This window comes from Phoca vitulina, unplaced genomic scaffold, assembly GCF_004348235.1.
Source record: "Phoca vitulina isolate PV1807 unplaced genomic scaffold, GSC_HSeal_1.0 scaffold79, whole genome shotgun sequence".
Lineage (NCBI taxonomy): Eukaryota > Metazoa > Chordata > Mammalia > Carnivora > Phocidae > Phoca > Phoca vitulina.
In genome coordinates this window covers 3,262,299-3,279,557 of record NW_022589782.1, presented here as the reverse complement: position 1 = coordinate 3,279,557, position 17,259 = coordinate 3,262,299, and the positions used below count along the sequence as shown (strand labels likewise).

The 17,259-nt window shown below is 61.0% G+C and overlaps 1 protein-coding gene across 1 annotated transcript in view; it reads right to left on the bottom strand.

Moving 5' to 3' along the window:
- SDK1 (sidekick cell adhesion molecule 1) overlaps positions 1–17,259 on the bottom strand; it is an 860,571-nt gene that overhangs the window by 50,272 nt on the left and 793,040 nt on the right. Inside the window, exon 37 of the mRNA XM_032394092.1 lies at positions 15,491–15,592. Coding sequence (XP_032249983.1) covers positions 15,491–15,592 — 102 coding nt within the window. The remainder of the gene's footprint in view (positions 1–15,490; positions 15,593–17,259) is intronic.

Genomic DNA, 17,259 nt, shown 5'->3' with positions numbered 1-17,259 from the left:
GTTAGACCATGCTAGGCCATGTTAGACCATGCTAGGCCATGCTAGATCATGCTAGGCCATGCTAGATCATGCTAGGTTATGCTAGGTTTCTTTCACTTTCTGCAACCCAGGGACTTATTATTTGGGTAGAGCAATTTTTTAACTGATACCTTGAGGATCATTGTTAACATTTTAACATAATGAGACAGGTATTTGTTTTATATAATAAAAAAATTATACATTCATCAGTTAACATTAATTACATCCCCATTTTTCTGGCCACTCTTTCTGATTTCCTGTCGAAACAAACAGGAAATAGAATTCTCTAACATAGTTTACCTTCTCAGCAAACTTTGCTAATACAATCTGTTCCTCTCAGCCAGGGTACCTGGAGAGTGACTCCGGCTCTGGGTAATTATCTAACCTCTGGGGCCTTCGCAATACATAAAGGAGGTCTTTAACTCAGTGGGGGACAAGTCAAGACTGGAGACAGAACAATGACTCAGCGAAGGAATGTGGGAAAGGAGCAGAATCTCAAAAGGTGAGCGGAGCCTGGAAACACAAAGGCTTCGTTCACTTCTGGGCAAGGGCACAGTCCCAGAAGGAAGACAGGAGAATCACTGTTGTCACCAACATCAAGTCCAATGCCCGGGGCCCCGCAGGAGGTCAGGCAGCTGCCAGGCCTGCCCTGAGGAACTCCGGTTCTGTAAACCAGTGTTCAGTTCGACATCACACAGTAACGTTTAAAAAAGCCTATAACAGAATTCAAAGTGAGAAGATCGTGTTTTATAAATCTGTAATGAACACAAAAGACATGGATCACCCTTTTCTCAAACCAAAGCCCCTTCTCCCCAGACATCTGGAGGGCCTTTTGAAGAGTAGTGTTCTCATCTAGTTTGCCAGCTGCTGGAATCACTGTGACCCATCAGGGGGTGTGACCACAGTGCTGAGGACGGCGTGGGGGTGCGTGCGCAAGCCTTTTGTCTGGGCTCACCTCACCCTCATAACCCCAGGAGGCGGGCTCTCATCACTGCCTTTCCTGCAGGGGAAGACCGGGGCGGAGAGAGAAGGGCCTGGCCCCGGGTCTCAACTCACACCGCACTCGACGCCCCGGGTCTCAACTCACACCGCACTCGACCCTTGACGCCCAGCACAACGCGCGGGGGAGGGCAGGGGATCCGAGGCCACGTTCCCGGGTTCCTGGAGTGGCCGCCTCAGTCCAGCCTCATCTCACTCAGCCTGGTGCCCCTCACTTGAGCTCAGATGCCCGTCTTTCCTCCAATCACCTCACTGCTGAGTCAGAACCAACATAACTTTAAGGAAGCTTAACAAGAAAAACCAGGAAACAGGTCCCCAAAACCATCTTCAAAAACAATGTCATGGACTCCGGGCTACGGAGGCTGCAGATGGAAGGTTGTGGGAAAAGCCCTGGATGGTGAGTTTTAGGATCTGGGCTCAGCCTGTGGGACTTGGGACACAGTTCCATCTCTCTGAGCCTCAGTTTCTTTTGTAAAATAGGAGAAAATACCAGACTTAATGGGTTTCAGAGACGAAATGAATTAAGTTTTGAGAGGACACAGCTTGGCAGCCAGCAAGGAGGAGGCACTCAGTAAGGTGGCCTGAACACAGTGTCTCGCTCCAAGCCCATTCCCCTGCACTCACCGTCCAGCGACTCGCTCAGCAGGCATGGAGGGTGCACCGGTCCTGCTTGGGCTATGTCCCCATAGGGACTGTCAGTAGTCATGTCACCGCGTGCTGATGTGTTTAAATGTCCGTCTCTCCTTGCAGTTCCTTCATTAGCCAGGAGCAGCACAGGTGTGTCCTGGGTGCTCTGCCTTCCACAGCCTTGGACACGAGCATCCTGGATGATGGAGACACTCCATGGTCCCACCTCCTGGTACGCACACCCTCCCTTCCTGCGAGCACTTGCTTCCGACCAGCAGAACGTGGCAGACGTGGTGGGTGGCGGTGCCATGATTAGCATCCAGGAGACTGTCTGTCTCTATGGCTGGTGCCCATCTTGCTGGCCCTCTGTCCTGCCCTCTCATGCACTGAGAAGCCAGCGGCTATGCAGGGAGATGCCCCCTGGAGAGGCTCGCCATGGCAAGGAGCTCAGGGAGGCTTCTGTCCAACAGCCCATGAGATAGAGGCCTGCCAACCACCCCACAAGTGAGCTTAGAAATGGCTCCTCCCCCGGTCCAGCCTTCAGATGAGACAGCCGCCCTGGCTACCGCTTTGGGGAGACCCAAAGCAGAGGACGCAGCTAAGTTGTGCCTGAACACCTGGCCTCCACACACGGCGATGTTGCACATGCGTGTTGTTTCAAGCTGCGTGCGGAACATTTGTTATGCAGTGATAGATAACCAATGTATCCGTTGTACAAGCATGAGCTCCTCTTGGAAAAGTACCCAGCTGAGGCCCAGTCTCTGCACATCCTGGGCTCTGAAGGACTGGCTTGAATTTGATGTAGCCCCTGTGCTAAATGTGGGACTTCAAATGCAGTTCTCTCTCAGGCATTTCAGTGATAAAGGTGAGTGCTGAACAAACCCAGCGTCTGATCCCCGCCAGTGATGCTTTCCACCATCACCGATGCCCATCACCAGCACTTTTCTCCTTGCCTGTGGAGTGAGCTTCCCACCGGAGCAAGACGCAGGCCCACGGGCCATGACTGGACTGTGACTGCTGGTGGTCTGTGTGGCACAAACCATGGTCCCCGATTAATCACCTGCACTGTGTGCAGTTTGTATTTGCAAAACTCAAGCTAGAGGTAAGATGTTTCTTTTCATTTCACACTTTAGAAAGCTCAGCCTGAAGGGGCAGAAGTTGTTTGTCCCAGAATGGGCTGGATTTGAACTGGGGTCTCCGTAACTGAAAGGCTCTGCTGATTGTCAAGGACAGGCGCTGGGGAGCTTTCTGTGATGGGCTGGGCAACATTTTAAGTTTTGAGGGACGCAAGGTCTGGGTCACAGCGACTCAACTCTGCCTTCATATGGCAAAAGCAGCCACAGATGGTATGTAAACGAACAGGCGTCTCAATAAAACTTTATTTACAAAAACACGCACTGGCTGGATTTGGCCTGTTGGCCTGGTTTGCGGACCCAGCTCTGGGTCAGGAAAGCAAGGATGTAGGGCAGGGCTGGGAAGGGGGTGCTTGGCTGCTAAGCTGCTTTGTCAAGTATGAGTGCTGGAATGTCCCCGGCCACCAACCTTGTGAGCTTGTCCCCGTCATGTAACCCTGGGACTGCCGGGTGCAACAGAACAGCCACCAGGGCCTGGCCACTCGGGCCCCCTGTGGAGGTCGAGGCAGAGGTGAGTGTGCACGTGCTTGGGCAGGCAGTGGGGGGCCTAGGAAGTCCGGAGAGGCAGGTGACCTGGGGTAGGCAGCCCCCGGGAGAGTGAGGCTGGCCCAGACTGGCCTCATCCACGGTTTTCTCAACTTTTGAAACCCTGTGTCCTTCTGTTCTGATCTGATTCCAGAGGGCCTTATTTTCTAGGAAAAACAGCTGCCTTGGATGAGGCAGCCACACTGGTATGTCCTGCTACCACTGACCAGCAGAGCATTCCTGTAGAACTCTCTGGAAGCTTTGGTGCTTCAGTGTTTCTCACCTGTAAAATGAAGGTAAACTCTGAGCCCCGCACTTGCTGGGATGTGGCAAGTCTGGGGTGGGGAGGGTGTCTCCCTCCAGTTCCTACTCTCTCCCACGTCCCAGTGTCAGGACCGACGGCACCAGACCCCTGGGCGAAGCTCCAGGTCAAAGGAACACGGTTCAAGAAATCGATGTACAAGTGAGGCTGGGGAATTAGGTCCCCAGCAGGAATAGCTGCAGCAGGCCTCCACCCTGGACAAGCTGGGCTGGGCGTGCTGCCCCTCAGCCCTGCTCCGAGCGCAGGGAGGGGAGGAGGGGGCCGCGGCAGACCCCACATGGGCCCTCCCCGCGGCTGCCTGTGGGGCTGTCGCTGACATTCCTGTTGTGTAAGAAAAGTGAAAGAGCATTCTGACGAGGAGCAAGGCCGGGACTCGAGCCCAGAGCGTCCCGTTCCACGTCGCCAACGAACCCGGGAGGGGAGGGCCCACGATCCCTGTGTCAGCTAGTCTTTGAACAGCTACGAGCCGCAGGCATACTTGGAGATGACTGGGCTGAAGCTGGGGGGTGCACTGGCGTGAGGACCGGCGGGGACTGCTGCGAGGATGGAGACAGCAGACGGCACCCGAAGGAGGGCGGCGGCCGGCGGCATTTGACGCTGGGGACCGCGAGTCAACAAACGTTGACCAGCCAAATGGGCTGTGGCATCAAGGGCTGGGAGGTGTCACGGCTGCCCCCCGAGGTGTCACGGCTGCCCCCCGAGGTGTCAAGGCTGCCCCCCGAGGTGTCACGGCTGCCCCCCGAGGTGTCACGGCTGCCTGGATTTGGGGATGGACAGAGGCATTGCCCCCGGGGCACAGGGAGGAGTAGACTCGGGAATCACGCGGCCCTGGAAGGCACCTGAGGGTGTGGGAATGAGGTGACCATCCTGGGAGAAGGACAGACAGACGGGAGTGAACGGAGCCAGAGAGAGAACAGAGGTGGAGCCTGGGAGCTGGGCGGTTGTGCCACAGAGACCGGGCCGAGTCGGCCAGAGTCAAAGGCCGGGTCAGGAGCAGGGCTGAGAAGCAGCCGCTGGACCTGGTAACAAGGAGCTCAGGGCGTCGGCAGTTCCAAGGGCAAATGCGGCCGAAGCTGGCGAGTCGCGAGGGGAGGACGGAACGGAGGACGGAGGGTCGGCAGTCCCCCGGGGGTCTGCATGCTGACTGCATACTGGATTACACAAAGGAATCGTCATTAATTTTTCCAGGTGAGATGATGCCTTCATAGTTTATGTAATCACGTACGTATGTATTGGAAGAGTTCTTCTAGGGGTACATGCTGGAGATACGTTTGAATGAAGTGATAGGACATTTACCAGAAAGGGTGTGATGTCTGAGAAGAGCTGCCGAATCAGCGGGCAGAGGGACGCGGGTGCGAGGACAGAGGAAGCACGACCGGCCGTGGGCGCCGGGGCCGAGCTGGGCGGTGAGTGCACGGGTGCCCGGGGGCCCGCGGAGCCAGCCCGGCGGCTTGTGCCCACTCCCGGCTTCCCCCGTCAGCGGTGACACAACACACGAAAGGAGGGGGGTTCTTGAATTCAGGAAGAGCTTGGCGGGGAAGGAGAGGCACAGGCGAGGCCGGGCTCTGGGGAGAGACCCCGGGGTCGGAGCACTTCCAGATCCGCAGCTTCGTCTGGGCCGCCAGCAGCGCGGGGGGCGGGCGCGAACACCCCGTCCCCCTGTGGCTGGTCTGCTGACTCACACGCGTGGGGACGGTGCTCCTCCTCCCCGGGGACGACCCGGCGTCTACGGACCCAGCAGGCACGCCAGTCCACGCGGGGCCCCCCGAGGACGGCCTCACCCACTGAGAGGTCCCAGGGGAGGCCTCTCTCTCCGCCCAGAGTGCGAGCTGCTCAAGGACATGGTCTTCCCCCTCCAGGGGCCTCTCGAGCTGCCAGGGGAGTGGGTCTCTACCCATCGCCAGTACGGTACTCCGAGGAACGTCCCGAGAATCGGCCGAGAACTTGGGACTCCGGATGGCGTGATGTTTGGGATCTTTTCCAAATAAAGCATTAGGCATTCGAATATTCTCCATAACCTTCCTACGTTGATGGAAATTAGGTTACTAGAAGTGTCTATCTACCAACATTTCGTCTGCTGGGGAAGGCAGTAATCCAGGCTGGGGAGCACGTGGTGCAGGAGAGGGACGCCCAGAGCTGGGGGACCCGGTGATGCTCTCAGTGGCTGGAGATGCTGCTCCCGGGAGCACTCCTGCCTCAGCCCTCCCCTCGCCCACTCAGCGCCCCGACCCCCATGTGCTTGCAGGGGCTTTAGAATCAATACAGCTGCCTGACTCCGTTGCCTCATTCCCACGCGGTCTCAGGACAGGGGTCCTGAGGTAAGGGATGCCGAAGACAGCCTGGAGGAGGCAGCAAACGCCAGGGCCGACCCTCGCAACTCTTCCTGGCCTGGGGAGGGGACGGGCAAGCTCCCCACTCCCTTACCAATACCTGCTGGGCCTGCTGGGGTCAGGCCCAGCAACGCGGGAGGATGTCCCTCTGTGGGGACGCTCCAGTTGGAACTCGGAGGTGATGGCTCGTCGGGACTTTGTGCACCAAGGGAGCAAACCACATGCTGTGGCCCCCGGGGGTGAGAAGGAGCCCCAGGAGCCCCCGGCCACCTCCGGACTGGGGGATGGCCTCTGCGCCCCCGCGGCTCAGCGGGGAGCCCGCGGCAGCAGTCGTGCCTGGCACGCAGCAGACTGTCAGGACCCGGCGACACCCGCTCCGCCGTCCATGATCACCTGCCTGCAAGTCCGCCTACACACCGCGGGGCCCACCGCACGACAGGCGGGCCTGCCACGGAAGCTGCCGTGGTTTTCAGCCGGTCACGACCCCGCGTCCACTGGTAATTACCTGGAGATCGTGTGTGACGCTGGGGAGGTGCCGCGGGCCAAAGTGCCCTTGACTCCTGGCCGTGCACCCGGCTCAGACCAGCAGACTCCAAAGCCTTCTCTCGCCCCCTGAGGCTGGAGCCCAGCTCTGTGTCGCGAGGGGAGCTAAGCCAGCCAGAAGCCGTGCCATTCCTCCTTCCAGCCAGCGGCGACTTCCAAGGAAGGTAGAGCCCACGGTTCCCAGTAAGTTTCTCGTTCTTTAAAAAAGAGCCAACCAATGTTCCAAGATGCTCTGCGGCCTCGTGAAGCGACACTCAGGCCCATCGCGACCCACATGGCCCCTAAAGCAACCGAACGACGACAGTGTGTGACTATCCATTTTTCCTTTTTGGCAAAAGTTGTCATGTCAAAGAGCAAAGGTCAGGCTGCTGACCTGACCTCCTGTGGGCGCTTCCCGCCGGGTGCAGGAGAAAGTCCCGACTCCCTCTTTTGGTGGGAGAACCTGTCGAGTCCTTCCTTTTCCTGAGGCGACAGAAAGTTGTGTGCCTCGACAAGCAGGTGGGCCTCAGGCTCCGGCTGCCGTGGGTAGAGTAAGGACAAGCTGTCGGGGGTCAGGGCTCGCGTGATGACACTGCAGGGACCGAGTCTAACAGGTGACCCGCAGGGCGGAGCTTAGTGCAGCTCCAAGGAGGGAGGCGCAGGGGGGAGGTAAGGGGGGTCCAGAGAGGGAGGGCGAGCCAGCGGGATGACCGCATGGTGCACTTTTCCATCCCTTCAGAACATAATACACATTCCGTCAAACCCCTGACAAAATTTGCCAAAATGATTGTAAAGTTCCTAAAAACGGCTGAGAAGTTCTGGAAAACAAAAAAATAGGGTGAGCGCTGTGAAACACAAAGGACAGATGATAAAGCAGCATGAGGGGGTTGGCGGCACCAGAGCGAGCGTGATTTCGCAAGAACCTGGGCATCGGGAAGAGAGGTCGCTCACAGATGGAACTGGGGCAGCGTCTCCGAAAACCAGCCGCTGAGAAGCTCACGTTGGCCCAGCACTGAAACAAATTCCAGATGCATTCAAGAGGTTTTGGGAACAATGGAGCCATGAAAATTTGGGAAGACAAGCCGGGTACCTCCCGGGCTCCTGGATGGGAAGCAGAGACGCCGCAGAGCGAGAGGTTTGACCACGCAATTTTAACACAAGAAACTCAGCGACAGACAACAGAACAGGGAAACCATGGGCCACAAGTGGGGTCGGACGTGACGTCCCTGATGCATACAAAGCTCTCACCAATCACCCCCAGAACACTAAGACCCCAGGAAAAACGTCGCCGTGTATGGCGGCGGGCATTTACCGGCAGAGTAGGGATTAAAGGCCGGCGGACAGAACGGTAGTGAGATATATTTTGAGATATATTTTCACCTAACAAGTGAGGCGAGATCCAAACGTGGAAGCAGAGAAACCACAGACCCGCGTCCTGGTCCCCACGGCACGGCATGTCAGTGAGTTTCAGCTTCTCCAAGCAAAAAACGCTCATGTCCTTTGAGCCAGGGATTCTGCTTCTAGCATTTTCTCCCAAGGAGAGAATCAGAGAGGCTGTAAAGGATTTGCAACAGTGTTCACAGGACTTTATTTATGACAGTAAGGCCCTACACCCCACGTCCATGCGTGTCTCTCTCCCAGGTGAACAGCAGGAGTAACCCCAGGGGTGGTTTGCGAAGGTTCTCTGCCACCTGGACCCAGCCTCGCATCTGGTACCACCTGCCTCATCCAGGGAAGGCATACCCTGGCCCTGGCTCCCCATTCCTTATGCAGCAGTGAGCCCCACTTGCCTGCTCTCCCAAACTGCTCCTATGGGGAAATTCTGGAGCCCCTGCTGCTTCCAGCCCCTGGACGAGGCTCTAGATGCAATCCCAGACCTGGCTTCGATCCACCACTGCCAGACCCCGATGCAAGAGGCAAGATCTGGAGAAGCCTCTGGAGGCCGGGAGGGGACATCTTCCCTCTCCGCTGAAGGGCTGTGCCCTGCGCTCTCTGCAGGGGCCATCCCCTGGACCAGTGGGGCAGAGAGGACCAGAGCACTCAGAGCGTCTGGGGGCTCGGCGGGTGTGGAGTCTCCTAGCCTCTCCCCTGAGCGGGAGCAGCTGTGAGCTGCACTCAGAGCCTCCAGGGACAGGGGGGCATATGTGGGTTACACTCATGCACGTTCACGGGAAGGTGCTGGAGCTGCTCATGGAGGAAAGGAGACCCAGCAGCCAGGATGGGGAGAACAGGTGGCCTCGGGCGGCCGGCAGGTGCCATGCTGCAGCATCAGGACAGATGGGCTGCACGGGCCTGGCCGGCCTGGCCCCACGGGGCTGGGAGCTGGGGGTAAAGTCCCAGCCAGGCTTTGCCTGGGCTTACTGTCTGTGGGGCCGCAGGGATGGGGAGACTGTGGTCAGCCTGGGAAAGCCAATGCTGGGCTTTTCACAGTCGAAGCAGTGGAAAAGGGGGAGTAAGGGGAGCCTCACAGGTGTGGCTGAAAACCCCAACTGGGCCCCCTGTGAGCTGCTGTCGACAGCCCAGCTCAGAGCAGCCCCCACCCCCAGACACCGTCCGGGCTTCTCCTTCCGTTGCTCGTCCCCCAGCAGTGGGAGGGCCTTGGCGTGTGCCGTGCTTGGGCACAGGGGGCATCCCATTTCATAGAACAGAAAATAGAGGCTGGAGGAGTGACCACCCCAGGACTGGCCTCGGCCCACTGCTCCATACCGCCTGCCCCCCCGCTCTCCTTTCTTAGCCACGCTGGGCAGCTCCTGAAGGCCAGAGCGGCTGCTCCAAGCTTGGCAGGGTTCTGACTTTGCTTTCGGGACCCTGGCTGAGAAACACCTGTCCAAGGCGGGTGACAGCAGTCAGGCCAGGAGGTGGGCCCTGGGCCCAGCAGCCGGACGGCTCTTGGAGGACCCCCACTGGCTACATGCATCTTCTCCTGCTGTGAGGCCCGACCTCGTGAGCCCACCCTGCCCAGAAGCCTCGCGGGTCGCCTACTCCTCCGCGTGGCAGTTCCTGGGATGGCAGCTGTTCACGACAGAGTCAAAGGGTGAGGCCGACCCTGTGTGTCATCCCCTGGAGCAGGACCGCTGCCCCGAGAGGCCCCTGCACACGCACCCCTCCCCTCCACAGCAGCCTGCCTTTCTTCAGGCGCCCACGGCTCTACTCCTAGCGGATGGCGCACCTGGCCCACAGCATCCACGCTCACTCTGTGGGCTACGCAACGTGCCCCCTCATCCTGGAGCCGGGCTGCAGTCTCCGGGCCCCGGGCCAGGCTCTGAACATCAGGTGTGTCCGGGCCGGCAGCTCAGGCCCCCGCCGAGCACCTGGCCGCCTCGGTCACTTCCTGGGCCAAGACCGCTCCCGGCTGCCATCACCCCATCCGGCCAGAGCTTTCTCGGGGTTGACACTGGCTTTCCTCTCCTCTTCCATGACCGTCTTGGCTCTGTAGATGGCCCATCTGAGTTGGGAGATGGAGTGCATTCTGCCTTTAAATCTGGGCCGAGGCTCAGAGGGGAAGCGGCGCTAGAGGTAGTTGGGGGCTGCTCACCCTGCCCCACCCCTGAAGCGCAGGTGGACAGACAGCTGTCCGTGCGTCCCTGGGCCAGGCGCCAGGCCAAGGACCTCTCATTCTTCAGTCTCACCGAATCTCCACCATGACCCTAGGACAGAGGCGCCTGGGCCTGCTGCCTCAGGAAATCAAACCCCAATTCACAGGGGCTCTACCGTCACCCCTGCCTCCCAAATACGACCACTCGGTAAGAGCCCACCCGCTCCGCGCAGTGGCTGTGGGCAGCAGGTGGGGGCAGAGCGGAGTCCGGGGGCTGCTGGGTCCTGAGGGGGTAGCTGGGACGGCGCCGACGGGGTGAGGGGGTCCCTGCTCTGTGAGAACGGGCTGTCATCCCCCTTCCCCGGCAGCAGTGCGTGTGTGTGTGTGGGGGGGTCTCTGCCTCCACAACCCCCACTGTCAGAGCAGGGAACAGGTGCTCTGCCCCCACTGGTCCCCACAAAGCATTCAGGATGAGATTAATTTTTGATCAAAGCAGAACAAGAGTCAGGACAGAACGCCTTGGGCTTGGTTTGGGGCCCATCAGGTCTGCTGTGCTGTGCTTTGTCAGAAGCCCTCACAGTTTCTGAGCTTCTGGGGTCCCCAGATGCCTGTCCTTCTTGAATGGGCAGGGCTGATGGAGCAAACGGGAGCCGGGGCTGAAGCCTCCCCCTGGGCACTTTCCATGTGCCCCTGGCCCCAGGGGTCCCCACCCTCTGGGGTGCTGCCTGTCATCTACCTCTGGCGTCCACACTTCCGAGCAGGGCTGCTGGCTTCCCTCCTTCCCATCTGATCTGCTGTTGCCCACCCCCCCCCACCGCTTCCCCACACCGTCCCAGGCAATCCACAGAGTCCGAGGACGGTGGGGGGACTCGGAGGGGCTCTCGGCCCTGTGGAGCACAGAGCATAGACAGACCACAGATGGCGAGTGCAGAAAGCTGCGTGTGCAACGTGTTCCGGAACAGAGGAGGGAACCCCGGCTCTGCATGGAGAGAGGGAGGAGACAGCTCTCCCCCGAGGTGCTGGCCCCAAAGGTGGGCTGCAGGAGGCCTGCAGGGCTTCCTGGGACGGGGGCGGGGGGGCAAGAGCGGGGATGCTAGATGACACAGCCAATGTCTGTTCCCAGGAGAGCAGCCTGGGAGGCCTGGAAACACAGGCAGGGGCCCATGTGCCCGGCCCTTGTCCCAGGGCAGGAGGGCAGCCTTGGCTGGAAAGTGGGGACCCACCCTTGAGTAGCATGTATCTTGAAGGCCGGGATATGGGCTCCTTGGAGCCCTGTAGCAGCTGGAACCCCGAGAACACAGAGATGGGGCTGGACGGCAGCCGTGCCACGGCACCCCACACCCGGTCCTTGCACCTCTCTCCAGGGCAGCTCTGGCCATTGCAGACTCTGCCATCACTGCATGCGGACCGCCGCAGGAAGCACCCATTCCCCTGGGGATCCTCCCAACCATCTGGCCCACGGGGCCCAGGTAGACGCGACATCATTGCCTGGCTTTGGGGACCTCAGGGGGCCACCGCAGCTGGTCTGCAGATGGGCGTGTCACCAAAGGCCGGCTCTTGAGAGCCAGTGGGTTTCCTCTGCAGACATCGCTGAAGGGAAGCTGCCTTCCTGCTACCTCACGCTGCAGGGCCACCATGACGAGGAGCCTCCCCAAGATAGGAGCAAACTGACAGGAGAGTGGAACCAAGAGGGGACATCAAACCAGCCTGTTAGGGCACTGGATCCAGCCATGCCTGACTGGATCTTCAACTTTTCTGTGACATGACTTAATAAATGATTCTTTTAGCTTAAGCCTGTTCGGGCTGGGATTTTCTCTCCGGCAAACTGGAGTCCATACTGATGTATTATTTGTGCCAGTTTGCAATGCCTGGGCTCAGAAATCAATCTCAATGAGAAATTTCCTAAAAATTACCTTGTCTCCATGAGGTGAAAGAGACTTAAATACTGTATGTTTGGGCTAGACCCAGAGACCTCCTACTCTACACACCTTGCTTTGCAGATGAGGCCAAGCGAGTCAAGTAACTCACCCACGGTCTCAATCATTCATTCACAAATACTGACCCGCCCTGTGCGGTCATATTCTGCACATTCATCCTGTGGGCAGGACAGACGAGTTCAGGGCAGAGTCGGCATGAGGACCCAGGTGTCCTTAGTCCTACCTCACAGCGCTCCCCTCTGTACCATGATGCCTCAGGGCTGGGGCCCAGAGTGGTCAAGTGACTTGCCCATGGTCACACAGCCAGACCCGGCAGGGCTGCCTACAAACGCTGGACTCTCCTTCAACTCCAGAGCAGCTAGCATGCACACTGAGAAGCCTGCTTCCCTGTCTTCTCCACCAAATACCAAAGACTCCCTGATTTCGCCAGCCGGGGCCGCGGCCCTGCCCCTCCCTGAGTCCTGCAGCTCAAGGCCCAGAGTCCTGGTCAGTGCCCGTCTGCATCCGACACGGGCAGGCAGGTCTCGCCCTTTCTCCCCCGGGGGGCACAGCACACCCTCTCCTGGTGTCCACCAGGCTGCTCTGCCTCTGTCCTCGTGTCCTCGACTGGCCTCCGGGAGGCTGTAACCCCCGTTACGGTGGAAGGAGCGAACACACAACTCCCTTCCTATCTCCCTCCCTGCACCCATCCGAGGTTGTGTGGGGGGCGCAGAGCGGCAGGGACACGCGCAGGGTTCTTCCTGTGTGGTGCTTACGAGGATCCCCTTGCACGGAGCCTGGCCCTTAGCACTTAGCAGCTTCTCTGGTCCCTGCGCCCGCCGCCTGCCCACCGGACCGACGGGCCAGCGCTCCGCCTGCCTGCCTCCCCAGAGCGTGCACGCTCCTGCACGCCGGCTAGCTGCCCCCTCCCCTGCCCAGGTGCTGTGGGAGGCATGAGGAAGGACACTCGATGGAGAAACGTGCCCACCGCACGCGTGCCTGTGGCAGCAAGGGCACTGGGGTCACTGTGGCCACGGGGCATATGCCCTGTCCGCATCACCCTGCTTCAGGAGGAGGCATCTCGGATTAGCCCTGTCCCCCACCTGCTCTGAGGCATGAAGTCCACCCGCTTCATCTCACCCCACCTGGGCGCTTCCCAGTGCCCAGGATTCCCACGGCTGCTCTGCTGCCTCGAGCTCGTGGGAGTCTGGGGACCTCTATGTGCAGGACAGCAAAGGCCTTGCGGTCCCCTCCGGTCCTAAGCTCAGGATGAGGAGCATTTTGACATGAGTGGTCGTGGTCCCGTGAGGAGGAAGACAGGACAGTCCCATCTGATAACGAAGGCAGAGGTGTCCACACGGTGCCCGAGGAGCTGGGCACAGAGGGAGAGAGCTGGACCTGTACCGGGGAGGGGGCCAGAGAGAGCTTTCGGGGGGAGAAGTGCCCGGAGTCGGGTCCTGGGCAGGAGGGGGAGGAGTCAGGGCCAAGACGGGGAGCAGTGCTCCGGACACTGAGTGTACGACGCTCAGCGGGCTTTAAAAGCGCTTCTTGGCATCTCCTGCCAGTGGCCTCAGCAGCACAGCTGGCTCGTCAGAGCGCATGTGTGGGGCCAGACGGCCCTGGAGCACGGGCTCCTGGGTAGGGCCCCCCTTTCCCTCCTGGGGTTATGGGGTCCAGGAGCCTGACGCTGGAAGATGTGGGGAGACAGCACGGGGAGTGGGCGGGGGCCGGGAGGAAGGCCTCTAGGGCTGGAGCGGGGAGCCGTCCCGGAGAGCAGAGGGAGATGAGGGGCCCCGGGGAGCAGGAGAGGCCGGCACCCCGCCTCAGGGCCCGGCCCCGGCTGCAGCGTCCCGGGCTCCCCCTGTGCACTAGGGCGCGGCGTCCGCTCGGTGCTGCTGGAAAAGACCTGTGCACCACGCTCGGGCAGCTCTCCCCACAGAACAAGCCACGTGGCCATCGACGGACGGGGAGAGCCAAAACGCGTGTGTGCGCCCGGGGGAGGCTTCTCCAGCCGTGAGAAGGAACGAGATGCTGACACGGCTGTGAACCTTGAAAGCGTGTCCAGTGAAAGCAGCCAGCTCGAGAGCACAGACACCGCGAGGCGTTCGGCACAGACAGATTCCTAGAGACACACAGTAACCTCCAGGCCGCTGGGCCGGAAGCGGGACGGGGAGGAGGGGGAGCTGGAGCGGGGCTCCTCCAGCCGCACCGTCCGCGTCTGGGGGTGGGGACGGCCGACTTCACGCTGCGCGCATTGAGCCCTGATGCACGCCAACCCGCCAAGGCCGCGCAGAGCACGGAGCGGGCCTCAGGCCCGTGGGGACCCGGCCGGCTGACGCGGCGCCCTGTGCCTGCCCGCCTCCCTCCCTGGCTCCTGTCCTTCCCTCTGAGCGTCGCCCTGGCCCTGCGACTCCGGATCTGCCTCCAGTGCCCTGGGGCCCCGAATGCAGGCCGCCCACGGGCGGTTCAGGTGCCCCGGTTCCAGCTGCCCAGTCACGTGCTCCCCTCAACCCAACCCCCGTGCTGACCGACGTGGGCCCAGGTGCCAGAGAGGGCTGGAGCCCCGGCCTCCTAGACAGCGCAAGCTACGTCCGCATCCCCTCCCTGCCTGTGTTCCTGCTCGGCCTCGGGAGGGAGGGAGGCTCCCCTGAGGGGAGGCGCATCTGCCAGAACACCGGCCGCCCGGCCCCACCACGCCAGAGGGATAGTCCTGGGGACAGACGTACAGAGACTCCGACAAACCTATGCTCCAGGCATCGCATTTCACTCATCCTCACTTGGGACAAGTGTTGCTTGATGGTTCTAGAAAAATCCTGCTAAATTAGGTCCCCAGTGCTGCCATTTGGTTTATAACAGTAAGCTCTCCAAATCTCGAAAGGTCACCTGACAGGTTTCTGCGGGCCGGCCCAGAGGCCCTGGGGCTCTGTCCTCCGAGGGAGTTCCCGTCCTTCGCACCTGAAGCGGGGCCCTCTACCTGCCCCAGCTGGCCCGAGCAGGGGCCCCAGCAGAGGAGGGGGAGAGCCAGAAGGGAGCCCAATCTGCTCTCAACGCCACATGACGTCTCTCAGGGAGCCTCCACACGAGGGACAGCCCTGGAAACAAACTCAGTGCCGCGTCTTATCTAAAAGGGGTACGAACGATGATCCACGTGGCTTTCTGAGTCCTGAGAAGGGGTCGTGACCAGGAGGTCAGGCTGACATGGGGGCCGGGCTGCTGCTGGGGCCCCGCAGGAACCGTGGGCAGCCGAGCACAAACTTCCCGGCAGAGGCCAAGGTCCCCACGTGCCTGGATTCCCGTGGAGGCAGCAGCCTCTCCCCGGGAGCATGTCCTGGGACGCACGGGGAGGGCTCTGGGTGTGAAATGAGCCCTCGGGTCTGAAAGCACGACTGGACGGGTCTCTCTGGCCTCCGGGTCGGCCCAGCCCTCGGCAGATCCGTCTCTCCCAGCGGGGACCTGGAGCCTCCTGGTGGCGCACCGACACGGTGCTCCTCATCACGGGCACGCTGCGCAGCCCAAGAGCGCCCGGCCAGGCCTCCCGGAGGGCAGGGGCGCCCGGAGCTTACCGGCCTCACCGACGAACACCTCCACAGGCGCGCTGGCCGGGCTCTCGCCGATGATGTTGTAGGCCGTCAGGATGACCTCGTAGCGCCGGTATTTCTTCAGACCTACAGGTGGAAGGAGACGGGTCAGCTGGCCCGGGACCACCTCCCCGCCTGGGAACCACACCGAGGGGCCTCTGGGCAGGCCGTGCGCATCCCCAGACGGTCTGTGGAGCAGCCTTTTGCTCCTTCCCCGGCCCCGGACTAACAGCCACCGGGCACGGCAGCAGACCCGTCCCACTCTGCGCTCAGGGTGAAGGCGGCAGCAGGCCGTCTTCGGAGGGAAGAGTGAGGTGGCAGAACGTGACGTGGGCTTCCTTTGGTCCAGAATCGCTCCGTAAGAGCAGATGGGGAAAGACCCCGGCATTTAAGGAGGAAATACACTGGCAATGCAAAGACCTCTGAGTTTTTAACAACCACATTCCGGATGACAAGGGCGTGTGAAGCCACATACATAGGGTTTCACAGGTCGAACCCGAGCGACAGGACGAAAGTAGCTGACCTGTGAACCAGAACATTCTGGAAGGTTCTCCGGCTGGTTAATATTGCTTTCCTGAGGCCCTACGTGCAGGTCTGACCCCTGAGTGAATGGTGACTCAGGCCAGGCTTCAGATCTCGCCTCCCGGGGAGCCGCCGGTCCGCAGAGGTTCAGTGACTCGGACCACCAGGTTCCTGCCCCCGCCGGCTTCCCGGGCTTGCCCACAGTGCGGAGAAGGGGCCGCCCGCTCCCACCCTCAGCCTTGCCGGAGCTGAGCTGCCTAGCTCGCGCACCCGCCTGGCCTGCTCGTCCTCACCCCCAACCCCGGGACCATGCGGCTCCTCAGTGTCAACTGAGACAAGCCAGGGCGGACGTGGACGCGGGCACGGCTGGGGCCCCTCTGCGTCTTCATCACCCGGACTGCAAAGCCTGGAGCGTGGTCCCGCCAGGGAAGCCTCGTCTCTGGAACCCTGGGCCGCACCCAACTCTCCAAGCGGCTCCTCAGCGGGGAGCGTCGCGGTGGACGAGGCAATGGGTGGAGGAGTGGCAGCTGGGTGGGGACATGGGGCGGACCGCAGATGGTAGAGCCATGTTCGGGGAGCAGCGTGGAGGAGAAAATGGCGCATGTGAATCCCCCCCCAAACCCCGGCCACCAGGGCGGGGCCCGCTGCCCAGGAGCTGCCTGGGACGCAGTGGGATGGCGCTGGCCCGCCCCGGAAGAGTGCCCGCACACGGTAGGGCCTTGGGAGGGCCAGCCGCTCCTCGTCCCCCTTCCCGTATCCACGTGCCAGTCCTGGGAAGCTCCCGCACGGGAGTCACATTGGGGGGCCCCCTTCGCCCTGCATTTGGACCATGAAACCCTCTGAGGACCAGGAGCGCGAGGGCAAGCAACATGGAGCAGCTGGGGGCAAGGGACGATGAATGGGCAGCCGAAGTGGGGTGAGTGTACGCAGTGGGGCGCTACTCAGCCCTGAAGAGGAAGGGTGTCCCAGCCGTGCCCCAGCGGGGATGAAGCTCGAAGGGGAAGAAGCCAGACACAGCGGGACAAGTACTGTGTGCGGTCCCTGGAGGCCTCAGACGCAGAGACAGAAAGGAGAGGGTGGGCGCCAGGGGCCGGGCGGGGGAGGGGTGGGAGTATCCGGTGGGGGAGGGGTGGGTGTTTCATGGGGACGGAGGCTTAGCCCGGGAAGAGGGACGGGACCCTGGAGGCGGCGCTGATGGTTGCACGCAGCCTGAACGTGCTTAATGCTCCCAA